The sequence below is a fragment of the Columba livia genome, chromosome 16 (genome assembly GCF_036013475.1).
Source record: "Columba livia isolate bColLiv1 breed racing homer chromosome 16, bColLiv1.pat.W.v2, whole genome shotgun sequence".
Taxonomy (NCBI): domain Eukaryota; kingdom Metazoa; phylum Chordata; class Aves; order Columbiformes; family Columbidae; genus Columba; species Columba livia.
The window spans coordinates 4,659,172-4,681,175 of NC_088617.1; the positions used below are offsets into that span (position 1 = coordinate 4,659,172).

General features: G+C 50.7%; 1 protein-coding gene across 1 annotated transcript; it reads left to right on the forward strand.

Moving 5' to 3' along the window:
* Window positions 1–539: 539 nt before the first annotated feature.
* On the forward strand, window positions 540–17,462 carry SDC4 (syndecan 4; the record flags this gene model as incomplete). The annotated part of the gene is given in 5 exon segments (NM_001282832.1): window positions 540–575; window positions 14,307–14,448; window positions 15,386–15,438; window positions 15,678–15,861; window positions 17,108–17,462. Coding segments are annotated over 5 exon segments (567 nt in total), but the record flags the coding sequence as incomplete, so codon positions are not given.
* Between the last annotated feature and the right edge of the window lie 4,542 nt (window positions 17,463–22,004).

The window sequence follows — 22,004 nt, forward strand, 5'->3', positions numbered from 1 at the left end:
TTTTCCTTTCAATTTCTCTCCTTTCCATTCCCCCCCCTTTCCCTTTCCATTTCTCCCTCTACTTTCCCTTTCTCCCCTCCCCCTTTCCTTTTCCCTTTCCCCCTCCCTTTCCCTCCTTTCCAACCCCTCAGGTCAGTGCCCGTGGCCCTGCAGAGCGGGTCCCGCACCGCACAGCCCGACCCGGCTGCCCCGGGTGTCACCGCGGGGCTGAAGTGCTTCGACCAGCCCACCCGTGTCCCCAGCCCCTGTGTCGGCCGCCCGGGGATGCGGCTGCCGGTGCGGGGCAGCTCGCAGCCCCCCGGGCATCCCGGAGCGGGCGGGGCCGCGGGCATTCCCGGGGGCGGGCGGCAACCACGCTCCGCCCCGCGGGGCTGCGCCGCTGCTATAAGCGCCGCGGCGGCGGCGGGGCCGGGCACATTTGCCTGCGCCAGCCGTGAGTTGCCCGGTCGGAGCCTCTTCGCCCAGCCCAGCACAGCCCAGCCCAGCCCGGTCCGGCCATGTCGCTGTCCCGCGTCCCGCCCGTGCTCCGCGCCGCCCTGCTGCTCGGCCTCCTCCTGCCCGCCGCCGCCGAGTCGGTGAGTCCCGGGGATGGGAGAGGGTCCCCTGCCTGCGTGCCCCGGTAGCAGGGAAGGGTGCTCCCGGGGCTGGGTGACCCGGCTGCTGCCCACTGTGCTGGACGTGCAGTTGTGGTGTGTCCCGCTTGCTAGTTACCTGAGAGCTAAAGCCACTGCTGCCTTCCCCGGGATCTGTCCCCCACTGTTTGTCCTTCTCCAGGGAAGGAGGGGACAAAATGGGTTAATGGGAATATGTCCATTCCTGTTCTTTCCTGCGGTTCCCCTGCCTGGCTTGTAGGCTGCTTCCTCTGTTTGATGGCAAAGCAGTGTTGTCCTGGCCCAGTGTGCCCCATGTGGACCGCTCACCCTGTCACTACCTGCCCCAGTGCTTGTGCCACCCCTCACATGTCCCCTTCCCACTAAGCATTTGTGAACTTGGTCTTTCTCTTTTGTAATCAGGAATTAGAGCCGTACAGGGTACAACGGTACATGATAGAAATGAACTGCTCTCCATTACAGCTTTGATCTTCAGCTGCTGGTCATAGACTTAATTTCTTGAATCCCTCATTTATATGAATGTGTGGTGGGTCAGGTGTGTGCAGTGCATTACAGTGCTTTCCAGCCTTACCTGGGTTTGGCTGTGCTGGTACCTGTTGTCTTTATGTGTATCAAACCTTCCTCACTTCCACATAGGACTGAAAACCGATGCACTACCACAGAGGGTTTAAGAGTCTCTTAAACATATAAGGAGGTGAAATAGTTTGGATGCATCAAGCTGGACATGTGTGGGATCTTGTGGCGAAGCAGAAATTTCAGGATTTTGCCTTCCCTGCTGTTTGTTTGTGTGTGTGTGTCCATCTTGCTGATAGCGCAGTCAGGGCAGATTCCTCTGCTAGTCTGAAAGAGCTGCTGAGATTAAGATAACTGCAGGAGATCAGGAGTTCTCAAAAGTAGGTTTAATCATCCACATTGCTTCCTTCTGGACTGAAGGCTGGGTGGGCAGATCAGAACTGATAAGGCTCTGCTGCTTGGTTGCTCTCAAATGGGGACACAGGCTTGGGGGTTGCTGCTTGTAGAGTAGGAAACTCCCACAGAGAGCATCTGTAGTAATTGTCAGCTACTCTCTGCTAAGATCGACCAGCCCAAATCCACTTTACTCTAATCTGGTGTCTTTATCCCTGCTATTAAGCATGTGAATCGCTCATTTGAGAACTGGCCCAAACTAGTAGGGCAAACCTTTGGGGCAGACAGCATCTGGTAGTTGCATTGACCATGTTTGGTATGAAATGCAACTTGGTGTCCCAGGGGAATTGAGTGGTCTGCAAGCATCGGATTTCTGCAAAGACAACAAATTTTGCACAGATGTATTCTGTAAATCCTTATGTAGAACTTGGACGAAGTATTTGTCCATATATTTTAAGCTACCTAAGATAGAGTGTATGCTTGAGAAGTAACACTGCCCTACTATAAAGCCTTATCCAAACAAATTGTTTGGGTTACAGGCTGCTGGGGAGGAGAGGAGGATGACACACTGTTTGGGAGAGTTCTGCTGGCGCTCCTCCCATATTATTTTTTTTTTAAATAGCACTGCCAAAACGTGCAGGGCTGCACAGCATGCGGCTCTTAGTTTTTTCTGTGCGGGCAGGGTGAAGACAGGTAGCTGTTTCTTAACAAGACAAGGATTGTATTTCTTGTGCTTATGTAAGAGCGTGGCTTTTGAGAGCGATTCGGTGCTTGAATATTTCCCCAAGCCTGTACAAACAGAAATGCCTTGGCTCCTTTCCCCTTGCGTGGCTTTCTGGTGTAGATGGGATTTCTCCACATGAAGCAATCTTGGATGTGTAAGAGGGTGGGGAATATTACCGAAGTGCCGAAGCGTGACGTCGGTGCTGAGGCTGTGGGTGGGTTGTGTTACGGCAGCTTGCTGTGAGAACATCACGTATTTCCCGTGGGGAGGTTGGAGCTGAAGCCTGACGTCTCCCGGTGCTCCTCAGCCCTCTCTGGTTGAGAGCTTCAGAAAGCAAAGGCTGTGCGGTCAGGGCGCTCCCCTTTGCTCGTGCCATGTGAGGATGTGGGTCTCGCAGAAGGTGCTTCAGGGGCCAGCAGCTGGGGATGGGCGGAAAGCCACCAGTGCCACCCAGACATGGGATCAGTGGAGCTAATGGAGGACATGAGGTCTGCCTTGCTTGGGCAGAGTAGCATCGTTGAGCAATCCCTGTACTTTTGTCATCTAAAAGTGCCCCTGGCAGCACGAGAGGGAAGCAAGGGACGTGCCCTGCAGCCCCGGTGTCTGCCTGCTGCAGGCTGGGGCTGCTCCCATGTCTGAGCCGCGGGAGGGCTCCGAGTGCCCTGAGCCCTGCAGGCCTGTCCCAGTGCTGATGGGCTCCAAGCTTGTTGCAGCTGCCCTACTTTCCTGCCTTGAAGTAGGCAGAAAAAGTCTCTGTACAGCACCATGTCGTGTGTGTGTGTGTCCAGCAGTGTGGACAAGCAGAAGTCCAACCCAAGACGCTGCTGGCAGGATTGATTACTCAAGGAGAGGGGGGGAGGCTTCATGCTGTTTGTGGGCTCTGTTTGCTGGTTTAAAGCAATCACGCTTGGAGGCCTCCTGATTGGCAAAGCTGCTGTCTTGTTGATGATAGCTGTGTTTGGAAAGTAGTACAGCATTATTAATGTTAAAACCGGTTTGGCTTGTCCTGCTGCCATTGATCCCCGAGGCCTGTTCTTTCTGCTCTTTGCCCAGTTTCTCATCTGTCCCTCCCAATCAAATCAAGACATTGCTATCTGCACATTTTACTTTTCTACCTTCCGACTTGGAAAACTCACGGGGCAGCTGAATGTGTAGAGTAAATCCTGGCTTTGCTTTGGCTTCCCTAAAACACAGAGCAGCAAAATGATGAAGTCTTAAGGTGATGTCCCTTAGTCCTCAAGGGAAGGAGCTCATGACTTCTGGTAGCTGAGCCTAGAGCTGGCTGTTGGGGTGAAACGCCTGTAATGTATAGAAAGAAATAGCTTCTCTAGAACCTTGTACCTTGTGGAACTGCATGCATAGCTCCGGGGGTGGGAGTTCAGGGGTCTTTCTGAAGCCCTGCACCTTGTCTGTACGAGAGGTGGAAATACCCTGGGGGTGGGAGCAGTCGCCCTCCTGTGCTTGGGGCACAGTCCTGGCAGCTCTCATGCTGGAGAGCACTTTCTCGTGGTTCAGAATTTTCCAAGCAGCTTACACAAGAGGCCAATTGGGACCTGAAATTGGGACTTTTAAGAGTCATGGTACAGAGACTCATTCACTCTAGGAAGTCAAGGCCAACACAATTGCTTCTTGCTGCCCCTGCTGTTGTTGTCTCCCAAATCCTTGGCACTTGAGGTCCCGCAAAGGCCTGTACGCAGTCCAACAACAGTGAAAATGTTTTTTCCTCTGTCTTCCCCTCTCCCCTCCAAGCTTCTGTTAATGGCTTTACTGTTGCCTTGAGTTGTCAGAATGGTTGGGGTGAGGCCATTTGCTGCTGTCAGATGCCTGAAGTGGAGCCTAGTGTGACCTTTCCCTGGTTTTCCTGTGGTGGGTTACTGCCTTCTTGGTATGCTCCTGTCCCACTTCCACCACAAGCTGGAAGCAGCGAACTTGACTTTCAGAGTGCTGCTGGAGGAGGGAGCCTGGCTGGCTGCTGGGCATACAGACCAGCACAGCTCCCGCAGCTGCTTTCCTCTTCCCTCCAGCTCCTGGTGCTGGTAAACGCGCCATTGAAAATGTGCTGGATGCTTGAATCCTCTTGGCTGGCTCTAAGTTAACACTAGGTTGTGTTCCACTTAGTGTGTGTTAAGTCGTTCACACTTAGATGATGGATTGATGGGCTTTGTCTTTAAAAGCTTTTTTTTTTCTTAATTTGGTGATAGTGGCCATACCAACAAGAGAAGCATGGTAATGTGGTTCTGCTGTCTGCAATGTAAGTGACTTAAATTGACTCCTAAGATAACTTGATTAAGTTATTGTGGCTTGCAGTCCCACAGAACTCCCCAGCTATCACTTTGGCTAGACAAAGAGGAGCATCCGTCCTTCAGAACACTTGCTTTTAACATTTGTCCTCTCCAGGCTGCTTTTAGATCTTTGCACCTTCATTCTCGCCCTCCCCTTCATACAGCTTGTTCCCTTATACCCTGTAACAGCAGCAGGGTTGTGCTGCTTTTGCAGCCTCAAACCAGCAGATAATGTCATTGAAGCAGTACAAAACCAGTGGGGACAAACCCTGTGCAGACCGGAGGATGTGTGGCTGTTTGAGTATCAGTGGAATGCAAACACTTCAGATTGAGGATTCAGATGATTTGCACTAGAATGAGACTCTTGTGATGAGACTGGACTTGGTGTTTCTGAATAGACAGGGCAGCGTAGCTAAAGAGTTTAACTTGTAATAAGCTTCTGCTCTGGGGGCTATAAAAGATCCTATGTTAATGAGCTGTTAGGGCTGCACTTCTAGATTTGGTCAGGCTATTTTTTGGTCTTTGAGCGTGCTCCTGAATGGTTGTCCAGGGGCTGCTGCTGCCTCTGCCCAGCTCTGCGTGTGTCACCGTCAGCCCCGGCCCACAGCAGTCACGCTCTGACTCAGGGTTTCTGGCACTTTCCTGGCCTCGCAGCTCCCAGGGATTCTGCTGTCACCCTCTGAGTAACGTCCCTGGCCCCTTACCCAAAGCGATGACTCAGACGTCCGACGTGCTGCAGCATAGAGGTGGTTCTCATGGGGTTAGAAAAGGGGTGGCAAGCAAAGCTAATGCTATTTGGCAGACGATCTGTGGTGCCCTGGACACTGGCTGCCTTCGCTGCTGCCTCTCATCTAATCTGCCTCAGGTTGTGGCTACGGTGGGCAAAAAGCTATAATCGGACTCTGACATATCATTGCAGCCTGTGGCTGAGCTGGCGTTGGCAAAGGCGTATCAGAAAACAGTCTTGTCTTGAGCAGCCACCAACTTGCTCTGGTAGCTCTGTGGTGATTGTGTTTTCAGGTAGATACAGCTGGAAATGAAAGCTGCACAGGGGAGAGAGGAAAGCGGCATTGTTATCTGCAATGAGTGAAAGCGTTCAAAGCGAGCTGAAGGAGCGGAAAGTCTCAAAAGATGGGGTTAAATACTTAATCCTGAGCCTGGAGAAAATGTCAGCGTAGGAGGGGAAAACACGCAAGATGTAGCTGCGTCCCTCTCAGTTTCTGAAGGCTGGCTGACATGAAAAATATACTTGTAAAATTTGCTGGAAATATACACTCTTGTCAGTTTTATCCTTAAATCCTTTGAGGCTGAGATGACTCTTATAAAATGCCAAGTGGCTCTTGTTAGACAAATTATTGGGATACTTAAAAATCAAAGTAGTTAATTAAAATCTCAAGAGAGACACTCCTTGAGGTGGGAAGGAGACTGGGAGACCCGTAGCACTGTTACCCAAGCGGACAGCATCACGGTAAGCAAAAACAAGGTTTCTTTTTGCTTAAGCAAATTGCATTTTGTCAGGGAAAGCAAAGCCCGCCATGGGAAGGCTTTTTCTCTTCTGATGCTGCTCTGCCTTAGCTGCTGAAGGGGAAAAGGTGTCTCCACCACAGTACAGCTGAAACTCTGCTGCTGTCTGCTGTAAAACTGGAATAGAGGGTGGTGGCCTTGCCCTGTTTACGGTGCTGCCTCCTGCCCTTCAGCTGCCTTTACAGTCCAACTATAGCAATAAAAATAAGTGCTAACATGCATTAGTGGCTGGGAAAGTGCCTGCCTGGACTCGCACCCAGATGGTATGGCCCAGTAGCCACAAGTCCAGGTGGCTGGAAGGAGGGTGCCTGGTGTGATGGGGTGCTGCTGTGCCCCCATGGGTGGGGGGATGGATCCTGGCTAGAGTGGTGCCAGGAGTGTGGCAGAAACTTCTTGTGTGGGCTGATGTCCCCCTTTAAAAACAGAGAAGCGGTCTCTCCCCCAGATGGAAATATAGTCCTTGCTGATGTCAGGAGCCTTTCCTTTGGAAGACTCTGTTCCTCCGTGAGATAAATATTTATTACAACTCCACAGTGTGCAGTGGAGCAGACTCTGGAGCCAGGATCTTGCAGGAGACTGTTTATGTGCGGGCTGTTCTTGGCGCTAATTTGAAATTTCCTGAGGCTGAGCGTAAGGAGCTGGTCCTGCACATTGGTTACTGAACAACTTGCTAGTCCAGCTGAGCGCAGGCTTTGCAAAGCCAGGGAAGGAGTGACCAAAACAAGAGCCTGGTCCCTCTGCTCCTGGCTGTGACAGTGAGGGTGCCGAGATGTTGTCAGGGAGGGCTGGGAAACTGCTGCCAGTGGCTCATCCCCGCCTTGCAGAGGGGAGGAAGCCTGGCTGGGACTCCAGAGCTCTCCAAGAGAGGAGAATGCTCCCAGGAGCGACAGGTTTCCCAAAGTACAGCTGCATTATTCCTAATAGCACACAGGCTGTGGCTGTTGCTCTCTGGGCCCAAGCCAAGGCAACCTCTGCGTAAGTCGGGAATGTCTCTATTAAAAAACAAAACACCCCTCCGCACCAAAACCCCAGTCTCTGCTGCTGGAGCTAACTAGGAAATTCCCTGCTGTTGAAATGTTTGTTTGTCTAAATGCTTACATGGATATCGCCTGATAGTGGAGTGGCATGGATACTCCCTCTCAAGTGCTTTCATGCTGATAACTTCCTCTGCTACAATTTTTTGCTGGTAGCTTTGCCAAATGAGCAAAACTCTAAATAGCATAACTGTGCTGGCAGAGCTCAGCTGCCTGGGCTAAGCCTAAATCTTTGGGCTACTACTTCTGATTAGATTAAAATGGATTGTGGGAGGGGAAGCGTTTGTAGGGTGCAGCATTGGGAATCCTGACTGTACAAACAAGCTGAGATTAGCTGCATGGTGAGGAAAGGCACCCTTTGAAGCTGGGTGTCTGGCTGGCTTGATTTTGCGAACACTCAGGCATGAGGTAGCAGAAAGATCCCAAAAATGCATGTCACGCGTTTCTTGCCAAGGGCAAATTCCGCTTTTGTGCGTGTCCAGGGAAATATTGGGGTGTAGCTGTATTCTAGGAAAGGGCAGTGAGGACAGGCCTCTCCCTGGTGTGTGGGGAAATGTGATAGATGAAATATCCCAACTATCAGCATGAGAAATCATCCTTGACGGAAAAGCTGCTTGCTGGGGCCTTTATATCCTCTTTTGTTTTCTTCCACAGACAAGGATGCAGTAGGAGCCTCCTGGTATAGAACAGGGTAACTCAGGGTGAGCTGTGAGCCAGAAAAACTTAATTCCTTTTTAACCCTGAATACATTTCTCCAACTTCTGAACTGAGCTCTGGGCAGTGAAGTGTGTGAAATACCTATGATCAGGTTTGTAAATACTATAAAAAGATATATAATCTCTTTGTGAACTAGGTGTGTATCACTGCCTGTGATCACGAGAGTCTTTCAGGGGCACGAAATGGCTCTGCTGTAATTGTTTTTCTCCTGAGTCACCTGAGAGCTCCTGCTTTCCCCTCCTGAATCTTATCTTTATTTGCTTCAGGGCAAGTGATTGACACACAGCCATCTGCAACTGCCTGCTGAGCGTTGTCTGCGGAGCTGGAGGGGGATGCAGTCATCTCCTTTCCCTCTTGGTCTCCGTAGGTCTCAGGAGCTGGGCACTGAGTGTTTAGGGCAACTATTTTGCCACCGTTGCAGTAAACAGATCCCAGCATGTGCCTGTTTGGCAAAGGGCTCGATCTTTATGGCTTTGCTCTTGGTTGATAATCAGGCAAGTGTAGTTAAACAAGAATTCATTCCTTTGTAATCTCTCCGACCTCCTGCTCGCTTCTATGGCGTGGCCTGGAAGGCACACACGTGCAGTGTGGTCTGGAGAGAGCAGGCTGTGTGTAAGCAAATGCACGTGAGTTAAAAGGTAGATGAGGTTTGACTTTGTAAGAGCAGGAAAGCCTATTTTCAGCAAGCAGAGCCCAGGAGGATTCATCCCTGCTGCAGAGAAGGCACTCGTGACAGCGAGTTGCTCTCCAGAGCTCGGGATTACGGTGTCATTGTCACGGGGATTATGCCTCTGCTGCCGCATGAGCCCCCAGGAGAGCTGCTTGGGACGGCACAGCTTAAAGAATCGCACGGGGTGAGCGGGGCTGACCCGGGCTGGGGCGGCGCTGGATGCGCGTTCCTGCGCCTGCCCCGTCTGAGCGCGCAGGCCCGGTTCTGTGGCCGCGAGGAGATGGGTACCTGGTTGGACAGGCACTGGGGGTGCTGTTCCTAAGTCACCTTGAATGAGTGACACTTTTACCAGCTGAGCAGTTCATCAGCCTGCAGGTTGCTCTTGCTCTGTCTTATTAAGCAAGACCCTGCTCCTTGCATGTGTTACCGAGCACAATTACAAAAAATAAATGTGTTTGTTTTTTTTTCCCTCTTTGAAAAGAGGTGTGAAGAGATAGCATGCCATAACTGGTCCTGGGGTACTGGAGATGTGGTGCTCTCTCCTGCTGCCAGCCAGGAGCCGCCTGCAAGCCCTGGTTTGTGCTTCTGTCTCCGATTCCCTCTTAGTCCTCAGAGGTGTTACCAGTGTACCTTTGCAGCTCACGGTGATGGGAAAGTCACCTGTACAGTGGCTGTCAGAGAGGAGACAGGCAAGACTGACCTTGTTCAAAGCCACTGTGCCTGTGGCCCTGCTCTGGGACTGCTTGGAAGGTGTTGAGCAAAGGTACAGTGGTGTTTAACCATGTCTGAAAGCCTCAGGGTGAGCCTGTTGTGCAACTTAACACACACATGTGGCTGGATGAAAGCTGATTAACTGCTGTCCCTTGGCACAGAGGCCAATGCGGACGGGTGTGCTGGGAATTATGTGGGACAGACTGACCAGGAACGGGAGTTAAGATGTTGCCCTCTGGGCATGGGCATGAGGAGTTAGCGCAAGTGGATGTGTTACCATGGCTGATGTGTTGAAGGGGTTAGGTGTAACCTAGATTGAAATATTGATATTTGCTTTACTGTCAGGACAAAAGTGAGTTTTGTATTTTGCATTTTTTTTCCCCCTTCCACGGAGCTGGAGCTTGGTGGGAGTAAGGGGTGATTTGGGGGAAGCATAGACCCTTGCCTTCCTAGCCTGGCAGGAACTGCCTCTGCCGGAAGCTCATGTCACTTCTAATAACTTTCTTATAAGGGTTATTAAGAAGGGAAGACAGAGCTGTCTGTGCCTGTTACCTCGCTGTGTGCCTCTTCCCTTGGAGATCAGCTCTGTTTGCCGGGCTCACCCCGTTCCCAACACTGCTGGCTCCTCCGCTCTCCTGGTTTTGGGGGGCTGACGTTTTCAAGGGGGTGAGCTCAGCTCCTAATCCCTGCTCCTTTGCACACTTTGCGTGAGCTTTAGAACCTTCCTGGCTTGTGTGCTCCTGCAAGAGCTCAGTGGAAGTGAACTGTCTGGAAATCCGCTCTCTGGGGCTTGGTTTACAGAGCTTTGCATCCTTGCACTGGAAAGACCCCGTTGGATTCAGTGCTCTCCGGCCTGTGATGCAGGGCAGCGCAAGGGCTGGGCTGGTGGCTTTGCAAGAATGATCTCTCTATAACCAGGCTCTGAGGCTGGGCCATGCAGACAGCTGCTCCTGTTGTCTGGGAGCCTTTTCTTGTTAAATTGGTCTGGATGTGCATTGTGGTGGCATAAGGTGACATCTGCCCATGACAGCACAGGTCTGGGAAAGATGTTTTGTGTAACGCTGCTCACAAGTTGATCCATATAACTGTCCCCTAGTGCAGAGTCCCTGACAAAACCACTGGGAGCCACTTGGGTCTCTCTGGCCCCACAGGCTACAAAGAGTTAACAGGTCTGCACCTCTGCCCCCTCTTGTGCCACCTCCCAGGCTGGCCCAGCTCCATGTTCCTTTGTCTAGGAAAGGTTGACTTTCACCTTGCTCCTGTTTACTCCTAGACTTGTGTACACAGTGCTGGGGAGGGAGCCGCAGGAGCCAGCGCTGGGTCTCTGCGCCAAAGTTATAAACTTGATAAAGAGCTCCCTGCGCTTTGGATGCCCCAGTCTCTGCAGGTCTGAGTCTCTTTGCAGCTTGCTGGCTCTGACCCTTCAAAGAAGCTTTAATGAACTCCAGTGCGTTTGATCAGAGACAAGGACCAGCCATAAAAGCCAGTTCGACGTCTGGAAAACTTTGTCTCTGCCTCAAAACATCATTTGGGGTTTTTTTTTAAAGGGTTTGCAAAGGTTGTGGTGAGGACGTGTGGGCTGGGGCAGGCAAGCTGCCTGGGTTTGTTATTTCCCAGAACTAGCCAGCGGCTGGGGAAATTCACACGTTTGACATAAACTTTGATTGCTGCCTCAATAGATAGATGTTCTTGCTCTGAGAGAAGCTAGTTGTAGGCTGGGGCTGTAAGTGAAGGTCCTGGGAGCATAAAATGGAGCAGGGTGTGCTAGGGATGGAGCACAGCAAGGCTGCAAGCCCAGCCTGGGGTGCCAAGGCTGTAATTCCTGTGCCTGAGCTGAGCAAACAGTGTCTGGCTTCAGCCAGTAGTGCAGCCTGTCTCGGGCTCAAACATGAGACCTCTGTGCCCAGCTTTTCCAGGAATGACGCTCATAGTTCACGTGCCTGACGTGCTGGTTGTCTGACAGGGAATAAACTCTTTTTTGGCACTGGCAGGCAGCAAAAGCTGCTGCTCCCCGGCAGGCTGGTTAATCCCCCTTGGTGCTTACTGGGGATAAAGCTGCTTAACATGAGGAAGAAATGCTGGAACTAGACCCCCACAGAAGAGGTTGATTTCTGTACAGACCCCTCCTGGAGAGGAGCATATTAATAGTAAGGCTCGACTTCAGCTGCTGGGGCGAGGTGGGGCCGTGCAGCCGCTCAGTCCGACGCTCCCAGCGAGTCCCTGGCCCAGCTCCAGTGCTGGAAACAGGTGGTGGAAAGCAGCTCCCAGCAGCGCCGGTGCAGAAGGTGTTAAGCTGAATGTGGCCAGAGACGACTTGGCAAGGTCTGGCCCTGTCCTGTGGCAGGCTCCCGGCTTTTTCCTCTTGGCTGCAGCCTGCCAATGAGAGGAAGCACGGGCACCTTCTTCATCCTTCTGGAAAGGGATGTACTTTTTCAGCATTTATCCGGGAATATATTTGTGTAGCGCTTGGGAAGCCCACAGCCCTTGCCTTTAAATGTGTGCAAGTGCCTGTGTGCCCTCTCGCAGGTGTGTATGTGAGGAATGTGCCTGCTCCAGACCTGCTCTGTGAGCACAGCTCTCCCGTGTTAACTCTTCACAGGCTGCCTGTGCTCTGGCTCCCAGAAGAGCCTGACCTCTAGGAGAGCATGTCTTGAAAGCTGGAGGTGCCCAGCAGCCCTCTGACTTCCCTGGCAGATCAGTCTGTAAAATGAGGCTTGCTGCCCACAAGAAGAGTTTCCTGCACCATTTGAGAAGTTCTTGTGGCTTCCAGGAACTTCCCTGTCCTTGCTTCAGAGGATGATGAAAAGTGACTTCAGGGAACGCTCCCATATAATCTTATTTACGCTTGTGAGTCAGTGATTTCCGTGTTAGGTCCTCTGGGTTGTAAACACTGTCTGTCCTGATTTAAATAGAGTTTTCTGATAGCCAAACCTGGTGCGTTCCACAGCACGTACTAATCACGGTGGCTGTCTGCCACCACTTTGCTCACGGCTGGGCTGATCTGATAAGGCCAGCCTGCTGTCCAGCCACTCGGTGGCCTAAACGCGGGTTTTCTTGAGCTGGCCTCGTTAGGACATTAGCTGGCCGTGATTCATAACAAGGTAGGACGTGAGCTGGCAGAGGGGTGCGGCACAGCGCCCTGGCCAACATGATCTGCCCTGGCACAGCAGCTGGTTTTGCAGATCTGCAGCGAACGTGCTCCCCAGCCCGGGACGATGGGAATTGGGTTCTTCCTGCCCTGGACAAAACGGCCAGGAGCTCTCATGGGAACAGTACTGCCTGCTGGCAGCGGCTTCCATTGCAGGTCTGACTTTGGCTGGGTTTCACATACCTTGAAATGAATTTGCCTTGCAGTGAGTGATCCGTAACATTAGGAATGCCCGGTTCCAGGCCAGGAGGGGGATTTCTTCCCAGCTGGCCTTCCTCCCCAGCCCCATCCTCATCACCTCGTGCCAGGCTGGGCAGAGTGGAGACAGGGGGTCTGGAGGAGAGCTGGCCGCAGCCCTTCGTGCCCTCCAGGCTGTTCACTTGGTTATTCTCCAGCAGAGTCGCTGGGGAAACCAAAGATGCCTCAATAAGCTGATGAAAAGCACATCTAGTAGCCACTGCTCCTTATGCAAAATGAGAAACATCTTGTCCTGACCACAAGGCCTCGTTTCTGGCAAAACCAGCAGGCTAATGGGCAGGGAGGTCTGGGCTGGGAGCGGGGCTGTGGGCAGAGGAAGCTGACACATGGCTTGTGGCTCATTGTTGGCCTTGGCTTGTGCGATTGATAGCGGATGTCATTTGTCAGGTGTTTTGCTGGCTGTGGGATGGGCCAGGTGTGGCCAGGTGAGGAGGAAAGTGATCCCAGCTGTTCAGGATCTCCCACTGCCCTGAGGAAGCAGCAAGTGCTGGGGTGGTGCCACCCAGCTCTGACTGTCCCTACTGGTCTCTGCTCTTCTCCCCCTGTGAGGCTGTGGCTCGTGGTAAATCTGTACATTCAGAAGAGTCCTTGAATGTGTAGGATTGTGAAGTAAAGGGATGTTTTACAAGTGCTCTCTGGGGTAGATAAACCTTCAGAAAGGCCTTCCAGTCTTTTTGTGTGGACAGCATGAAAAAACATTGGCAGCTTAGCCCCTGGCTGTGGGACCCACCCATCTGCATTGTGCTGTAGGGGAAGGGGTCGAGTCCCCCCCACCATGGCAATGACTTCATGGCTGTGGAAGCATCTGGAGCTGCTGGGATCTGTGGGCTGGTGTTGAGCAACCCGAGAGCTCATACCTGTGGTACTGGGGCTGGCCCCAGGGCTCTGGCGAGGAGAAATAGTTCTGGGGAAATTGCAGAACCTCAGTGAGGGCAGGAGGTTTGCGCTTGTGGCTTCTTGAAGGTCCAAGTGCAAATGAGCTCTGGTCTGTGAATTGCCATTGTGGCCAAACAGCTGGTTCTCTGGAAGGTTCTCCTGCTCTTCCCAATGTGTCTGTAGCTGCAGTCATCGGGCTTCAGAATCCGGGACTTCGTTTTACAGACTTGTTTGTTTACTCACATTTTAAAAGGTGAGGCAGGGGAAGCTCTTCCTTCAGGCAAGTCATTACTGATAGCGAGTGCTCTTGAACGTGGAACTATATTGCACTGCTATTCAGCTGAACTGACAGACCAGGTTTTAACCCTTGGGTGATGAAATAGGTTCCCAATACAAGAAGCAATGAATTGTCTTGGTGTGAGGCTGCAGTGCTATGCAAAAAACTGACCTAAAGGTGCCAGGCTTTTTCCTCTGGGAATAGCAAGTCCTTCCAAATCCTTCCTTATAAAAAACTGAAGGTATTGTTTTTCCAAATGGTTTTGCTACAAACTCCTGACCAAGATCCTGTTGTTTTCACCCTGTGGGTTAAAGTGAACCTCCTGAATCTATAGCCCTCAGGAAATTCCCCTCCCAGGCTGGCTCTCACTTCTGTTCTGAGAAATTCTAGGGGAATTCAGCTATTTCCAGCGTGATGAAGATAATGCTTTTGGTGGAGAGGAAGTTCAGCATTTAATGTTCTTGTGATGGAAGTGATGTGCTCAGCACAGGCTCTGAACTCCTGACCTTTTGTGAAATGCTTCTGAAGAGTTGCCTGATACTTAACACTTCTCCACCCCTCTTCTCAGGTGAGAGAAACTGAGACCATGGACGCCCGATGGCTTGACTATCCTGCCTCCGGAGACTTGCCAGACGATGAAGACATTGGCGGATTCAGGCCTCACTTAACTTCTGATGGGTCAGAAATAGATGATGCATCGGGGTCTGGAGGTAAGCGGGGAAAGAGGGCAATGCATCTCCATCAATCGATGCTGTGAAATTTTTTCCAGCACCAGCAGTCACGAGTGATGGTTTAAGTGCACATTCAGAGCTCCAGAGGGAACTGCAGTGTCAGGTGGAGATGAGAAAGCCCTATGAATCGTAGGCACCCACAGATGAGAACAGTGAAAGTGGTTGTACTGTGATGTTGAATCACTTGGGGAGGACAGATGGAGCCCAGCCAAGCTTGTCTTACTGTAAGTGAAAAGGCATGGCACCGGCTGGATCTCCTTCCTGTTGAATTCCAAAGAACTTCTGAAAAAAATAAAAATAAAAATAAAAAAATAATCTATTGTTGAGGCAGTGTTACAAGGCTAAAAGTGTCTCAGCTGAAGCCAAACAAGGTAAAGGACTAACTGGTGTTCACGTGAATTCTGTGACATGCAAAGCTCCCTGCCCAAACCAGTTTCTGTAGCTCAGTGTCCCCTTTATGTGAACGTTCATTCTCTAAAAGGGAAGAACAAGTGCTGGAATTGGTGCTTGACATGTTTGGGCAGATCTGGTAACGAGAGGGTTGGTGAACCATCCTCTAGGGATGGGTGTTGAGCATTGCCCTCCATTGGCATTACCTTCACAAGCTATAGCAGACCTGCTCTGCTGGGCAACACCCGATCAGCTGCAGCAGGGCCCGATGGATCCAGCTGCAGATCCCTCCCGTGGGAGAGGTGTCGGTGTGAAGATTACATCTCATGGTCTTGTGCAATCAAAGCCATTAAGTGGTGAAAGTACTAGTCAATTGTAGTCAGCAGAGAACAAGAGTCCTAGTTAGTCTGCAGTTGCTGCTGTTGCAGGAAGTGTCTGAATTCTGGAAAAATGGCATATAATGAGAGGAAAAATTAGTGTCCTGTCCTGTTTTTAAACGTTATTTATTTGCTCTCCCTCTCTGCAGACTTCTCAGATTCTGAAGATGCCGTGTATCTGACTACCATGGATACTCCTCTGGTAGGTATTGGCTCTGCATGTTTTAAGCAGCACGTAGCTACTCTGGTCTGTCTGTGACACTTTCTGAATACCCTTTCCCCTCAAGACGTGGCGTCAAGATGAGTCTGCCTTCATGAGCAGGAACAGCACACTCGTAATGCACTAAGCAAACTTTCTTTTCCCTGCACACCCTCTTATTTTCAATTGTTGGTAGTCTGGGTGCTGCTTACTGATGGGTGTGGTGTGTCTATATTCTGTAGATATCTGACAACTATATCCCTGGAGATACTGAGAGAAAGATTGAAGGTGAGAAGAAAAACACACTGGTGGACAATGAAATAATTCCAGACAAAGCTGCACCTGTTGAAGAGGACGTGTCCAACAAGATCTCCATGGCAAGCACAGCCAACAGCAGCATCTTTGAAAGAACAGAAGTCCTTACAGGTAATATTCCACCTTGTCCTGAGAAATCATTAATACTGTAAATCCAAAAGGCTTCTCTTGTTCCCTGTTTCTCTGGGGAGCAGTTTCTGCTGACAAGGGGAGCGACCTGTGTTACCTCTGTGACTACCTGTAGCACGGTCGCTTCTGCCTTCTAGTCCTTGACCAGAAGAGGAGGCTACTGCTGTGTGTTTGGGGTAAAGAGCTTGTTTTTGAGCCTGCCAGCTGACTGTGGCGTAAGTGCCACATGACTCATGTGGCAGCTGCTCTGCACCCAGATACTACCTTAGTGAGAGGCATATCTAGCCATACATCAATGACATCATAGACTTTCATATCAAATTAAGGCATTTTTCTTCTAACCTCTGCCCAAGTCCTGCCTTTCCTGAGCCTTGCCAGGAGCCAGACAGTTCCTCTGAGGGATTTGAACACCTGCTCAACTGGTGTGAATCTAAGCACCTCTGTCTAGAGCAGAACCCAGCGAGTGGCTTCCCCCCAGCACACGGAACAGGTCTGTCTCAGGGCACACTTCATCACGCCCTTGACCTGATGCTGCGAGTACAAACCTCAGCACATCTTGCTGCTCCACAGCTGTCTGTCCAGCTGGAGGAGTGAATAGAAGAGTGGATTGCAAAGCCACCTCACAAAGAAACTGATCTAGCGCAATGAGCAGGTGTTACAGCAAACTTCACTGAGGGCTTGTGGCCATCCTTGGTGTGAGAAGAGAGAAAATCTTGGTGGGTTTTTTTGTGGGTTTTTTTTTTGATTGTTAGGGTGTTTTTTGGAGGGAGGTGGTGGTGGTAGTAGGATGTTGCTGTCTAACTGAAATACAGTCCCCAGAGTGTGCTCACGCAGGCAGTTAACAAAGCATTCAAATCAGAGCTGGACCATTTTCCTGGTGTTCACACTGTTTGTGTATTGTGGTGGGGTGGTTTTGGTTTTTTCTTTGTTTTGTTGTGCTTTGTCTCTGTCTTTATCAAAACTTTTCTTCCTCTAAGCTGGAATACTAACACAGTCTGGTTAATGTGGAACATGTGATTATTCTATGGTTGGATGAAAAGCAATTTCTGGCCTTTTCCAATAACATCTGTTGCTGAAAGTGCCAGCACATCCAGTGACAGGCACAAGGACAGCGCTGGCTCTGGGGGCACTTCTGGGGCTGATACCCTTGAAGCAGGTTTTGAGATGTAGCTGATGGTTTGGAGTTGTCCAGGAGTTTAAACTTAATCCATTTTCTTTCCCCCACCAGCTCTCATTGCCGGAGGGGCAGTGGGCCTCTTGTTTGCTGTCTTCCTGATCCTCCTCCTAGTCTATCGCATGAAGAAAAAGGACGAAGGCAGTTACGACCTTGGGAAGAAACCCATCTACAAGAAAGCCCCTACAAATGAGTTCTATGCTTAAAGCTCAGCAGCACCTTGTGCCCATCAAGGGGCAAACAGACTGTCTGGAAACACTGTGCCCTCGGATGAGATGTGCTGAACAAATGCTCTTTTTGGATTGAATTTCAAAGCGACTTTTGAGAGAAAACAAACTTCCTACGTGACCCTTCCCATCTTGCACACTAACAAGGGCCCAATGAAATACAAAGAGTCTGAAAAAAAAAACCCAAACCAAACCCAAACCTCAGTGTATTTTTCTTCTAAAGCTAGTGTAAAAATAATAAAGATGCCAAATTTTCTGCTTGGTTTTATAGAGGGTATGTAAACACAAAACAGACTGTATGGAGGCAAACACCATGTGTTTGCATCCCGTGTGCTGTGCTCAGATTGGCTGCTTCTATAGAAGATGGCTTTTTTTATAAACCTCGCTAATAGATGTCTTGCAGCGGGCTGGTGATGTGAAGCATTTTTGTGGAGAACTATTTATGAATCGCTTACACTACAGATGATAATGTTGCCTTATCAGGGAGTAAAAGGGCCCATAGGGGCTCGAAATCCCTGAATGCCATAAAGGGCCTATGGGAATGGCTTCCCCAGGAGATTTCTGTCTCTTCCTGTCGGCCCCAGGCAAGGGTCATTAATCCATGAAATCAGGACAGCCAGTTTTGTTTGGCTATGACAACACCCTTTCCTTGCCTTCAGTCTCTTACCTTTTTTTTAAAGATTGCTTGTAGGATTTTTTTAATAACAAAATTATAAAGAAAATAGCCTGATGTTTATATAAAGTTTGTAGAAATTGTTTTGAAATAATAAAAAAAAATTACTTTTTTAATTTCCTCAGATTTATTTTTTCAATCCCTTTGTGTTTCCTTTGGCTGGGCATTTCTCTAGAGATGTTGTTTTGTATGATTCATGTTCTGAACCAAAGCAGAGTTAGCCACAGTGTGTTACAGGTTTCTTTTAGTTCTATAGCAGCTACTGTAGAGGATAAAGATATTTATGGTTTTCCCATAACTTTTTTAGTGTTTGATTTTTTTTTTAAAATAGAATTATTTATAGTTTCAGAAATGGCTGTTCTCATTTGGTAACTTTATATCCTTTTTTATGTAAAACACTAATATAATGAGTCTCTGTGAAAACTAAGCTTTATTCTGTGAATTCTAATTATAAATTCAAGGCAATAACTTCTAGGATTAATCTGTATGCAAAATTGGATTTATAATATAATTGCGGTAGGGAAAAGACGAGAGTATTTCTAGCCTGTAATATATTATAATCAGTCCTATAGAGCTATATATTATATATTTTACTGAGAAATATACAGTTAAGAGTGAAAAGGCTGGAGTTAATTCTTTGGCAGCCTTGTTGTGTGTGAGAGGCTTGATCTCGTGTTCGCTGCTGTTTGTCCGACATCTCGTCTGGAGCACAGGCGGTTGGTGCAGAGCCTGGGGCTCCGTCGCCGAGTCCCGGCCGTGCCTGGAAGCAGGTCTGGGTGCAGGATGGACCAGGTTTGGTCCTCTGGGGTGGAGCAGAGCTCCCCATCGCTGTTCTGGGGTGGGTTTTTGAGGCAGGCGTTGGGTGTTTGCAGTATGGAGAAGGTACCACTCTGTTTTGGGGGCTGGCTGTGCTGTGGGGTCAGGACCAGCCCTGGCAGAGGCTGGCTGGGGGCTGCAAGTGCCGCAAACTGGGAGCGCTGGGCTTCCACAGACTGCTAGTGTGGAACCTGCGGTGCGTCTTTCTTCATATATCATGTACGTAGCTCCTACCCCTACTGAGAGCCAGACCAGTTCCCCCAGTGCTCCCGGAGCGGAGGGTGACGCGTGTCCGATGCCTCTGTTCCAGGGTGATGGTACAGAACTGCTTCCTACAAGTCGTGTCCTTCTGCAGCTCTCTGCATCTGGTCGGGTTTAACACAAAATCTGAGTGTGGGTCCCTAAGCTGTGTGAGCGGGTAGGCAGCACAAACCCAAACTGTTCCAAAGGCTGTTTGGAAATCCCATCGGCTCCCGAAGCCTCCTTACCGAGCCTTTGTTGTAGGCTTGAGGCCAAATTTGTAGAGGTGCTAGAACAAAGAAATTCAGCTTCAGCTGGTGGCAGCTGCTTTTCGGAGCTACGCAGGCGAAGTGGAGATGGCAGGGGAGCTGTGAATTGAGACATTGGTGCGGGAGGACTTCTCCTGAGGGTCTTCCTCCAGGTTGACTCACTCGCTTGGTCCTCGTACAAGTGTGTTCGGGGAAACTGGGAGCTCTGGGAGGCTCTAAAATCTGCACAGAGGTCACTGTTGACTGGGAAGGAGAGGGAGGATTGTACTGCCCGTGGACAGCCCTACCAGGAGGGCAGGAGCGGTGTCTGCTGCTTGGGATATTTAGATTCTCTTGTGTAATTGCTCCTGGGGATTTTCCACTGTTACTGATATTTTATTTTTTTTTCTTTCAAATAAACTGGTACTTTCTAAAATTGGCTTTTTGGACTGTTTCTGCTCTGAAATTACTTTTGGGAGCTGGATAACAGGGAGCTCGTGTTTGTGTAACTTTTTGGTTTACTGAAACGGGAGGCACGCTGGGATCTGGCTTGGTGGTGACCCGCAGCTCAAAGGGGCTTTGTCAGCTGCTCCCAAGCTGTCCTCAGCATCTGACCCACCAGTGGCTCCAGCAGGACCAGTGTCACCGGGGTTCTGGAGCCACCAAAGCTCCTCCAGGCAAGTAAAGCCGATGGAGCATGGCGCAGTGAGGTGAGTCAGTTTCTTATCTGGCATTCGGTTTTGTGAGGGCTGTCCCCTTGCAGCCAGAAGGGACAGTGGGATGTATAGATGGGCTTGTGCACGTCCCCTGACGACAGCAGCACATTCCTGTGCCCTCAAAGAGGGGAGCAATGTGCAGAGAGTCCTGCTTGACCAAGTTTCAAGCCAACCCTGTTTAACTCATGGGCCATCAAAGCGGTGGAAGAGCTGTTGCAGCTTCCCTGGGATCAGCTGCTCCAGGAGCAAGTCCCCAGGTGGTTTCATGCCACTGGGGACTAAAGCAGCTCTTAAGCGAGACCTGGAGGAAGCTGCTGCTTCTCCAAGCCCCTCAGCTCCGGCAGCTTGGTGCTCCTGAGGGATGGGGCCCAGCTCTGCTTGCCAGGGACATGGGACAAGGAGGGCTGTGCAGAGAGCGGGGCTCCTGCCTGGGAAAAGCGCTGAGTCTCCTTACTAAGTAGTGCCGTATTTAAATGGATTATCCTCCTTGAGAAAATCTAATTCCCTTCTCCCTGGTGGGAACTCCTGCTCTGGGTGGTTAGGATTAGCAGGGATGGAGGAAACAAATCGGGACTGGTACACAGGCTCCCTTGGGGGTGAGTGAGTAGCAAACCCCAGCTCTGCTCCTTGTTGCCTGGTCTGTCACCGGTGCGCTTGAGGGTCCCCTGAGAATCTGCCACTGGTACCAAGCAGCCACATGCTTGCTGGGCTGATCTTTGCTCCATGGGAGCTGCTGTTTACCAGTAAATCGGTGACGTACGCCTGTGATCTTCATGTTCTCGTGCCTCGTGTGGCTGTGACAGGTTCTTGGATGTGCTCCTTGGAATAATGTGTTTGTCTTTTTTTTCCCTCTCCTGGGTTTCATCTCTGTTGCAAGAAGCCCGTGCACTTTCCAAAACCGCCCTCAGCGTAAAAGTGCCTTGTTTTTACAAAGCAATCTGGATGGGTACCATGCAGCTCCCTGGAGCACAAGCCTGGCTGCCTGCCCGTGCTTGCATGGCTGCAGGTCCTGGGGTGGATTTGTCACCGTTGCCTCCGACCGCGTTTCTGCCCTCCCCGGCCAGCCTGCCTGGGTCTGGTGTTAGCTGAGGGGCGACTCACGCTAAGGCCTTGGGAATTTCTGGTCTTCAGCTCTGACCCTTGAGATACCGCTTAGTTGTTTTTCCTCCTAGTGCTGCTCTGGTCTTAGAACCAAACCCCTGAGGACCTGCTTTGCTTGGCTTGAAAATATCGGGCACCCTCCTGGGTACTGATGCGACTGAGCAGCCGTGGGCAGCTCTGCCCTTCCCAAAACCCTCCCTGGCAGGAGGGGCTCGGGGGAACGAGGGCACCCTTGCTGATCCCCTCTGCTCTGCGGCTTCCAGGGGGCGTTGAGGTGGAGTTCACAGGTGTTCGGGCCCCTTGTTTCCCTGCGGCGCTGGGGCCGGTGTCCCCGGGCGCTTCGCTGCCGCTCGCCTTGTGTCTGCTGCCACCTCCTGGGAAACCCTGGTCAGCCCTGCCCGCCCCTGCCCGCCTCCCGCCTGCTGCCATCGCTTCCACACGGCCCCCCATCGGGGAGAGGATGTTTTCGGGGAGCTGCTCTGCTAATTACAGGCTGCCCCGCCGTGGCACCGCACCACGGCTGGGAATTCCTCGGCAAGAGCTGCTCTCAGGTGCGAGACTGCAAATCACAGCGGTGGTAATGCTGGTCAGAAATGCTGGCTGCTGAGGGGTTTGCCTTTTTAAAAATAGCTTTTTCTTCTTTTTTCCAAATTTTTTTCTATGTGTTTTTATATTTTTTCTCTATATATTTATTATTATTATATGGTTATTATTATTATTACTCTATTTTTGCAGTGCGTGGCTTCACTGCAGCTAATGGCCCTGAGCCCTTGGCAGGAACGGGGAGAAGAGACCAAAACAGCTTCTCACCTGGAGATGCCACCAACTCCTGAATTCTCAGTGGGGCGTAAGTGCTTCCCAAGGTGCTCCCCAGCCCAGGTTTGTGCTCCCTACAGGGAGGATGCAGAGGAAACGTTGTCAAGGCATTAG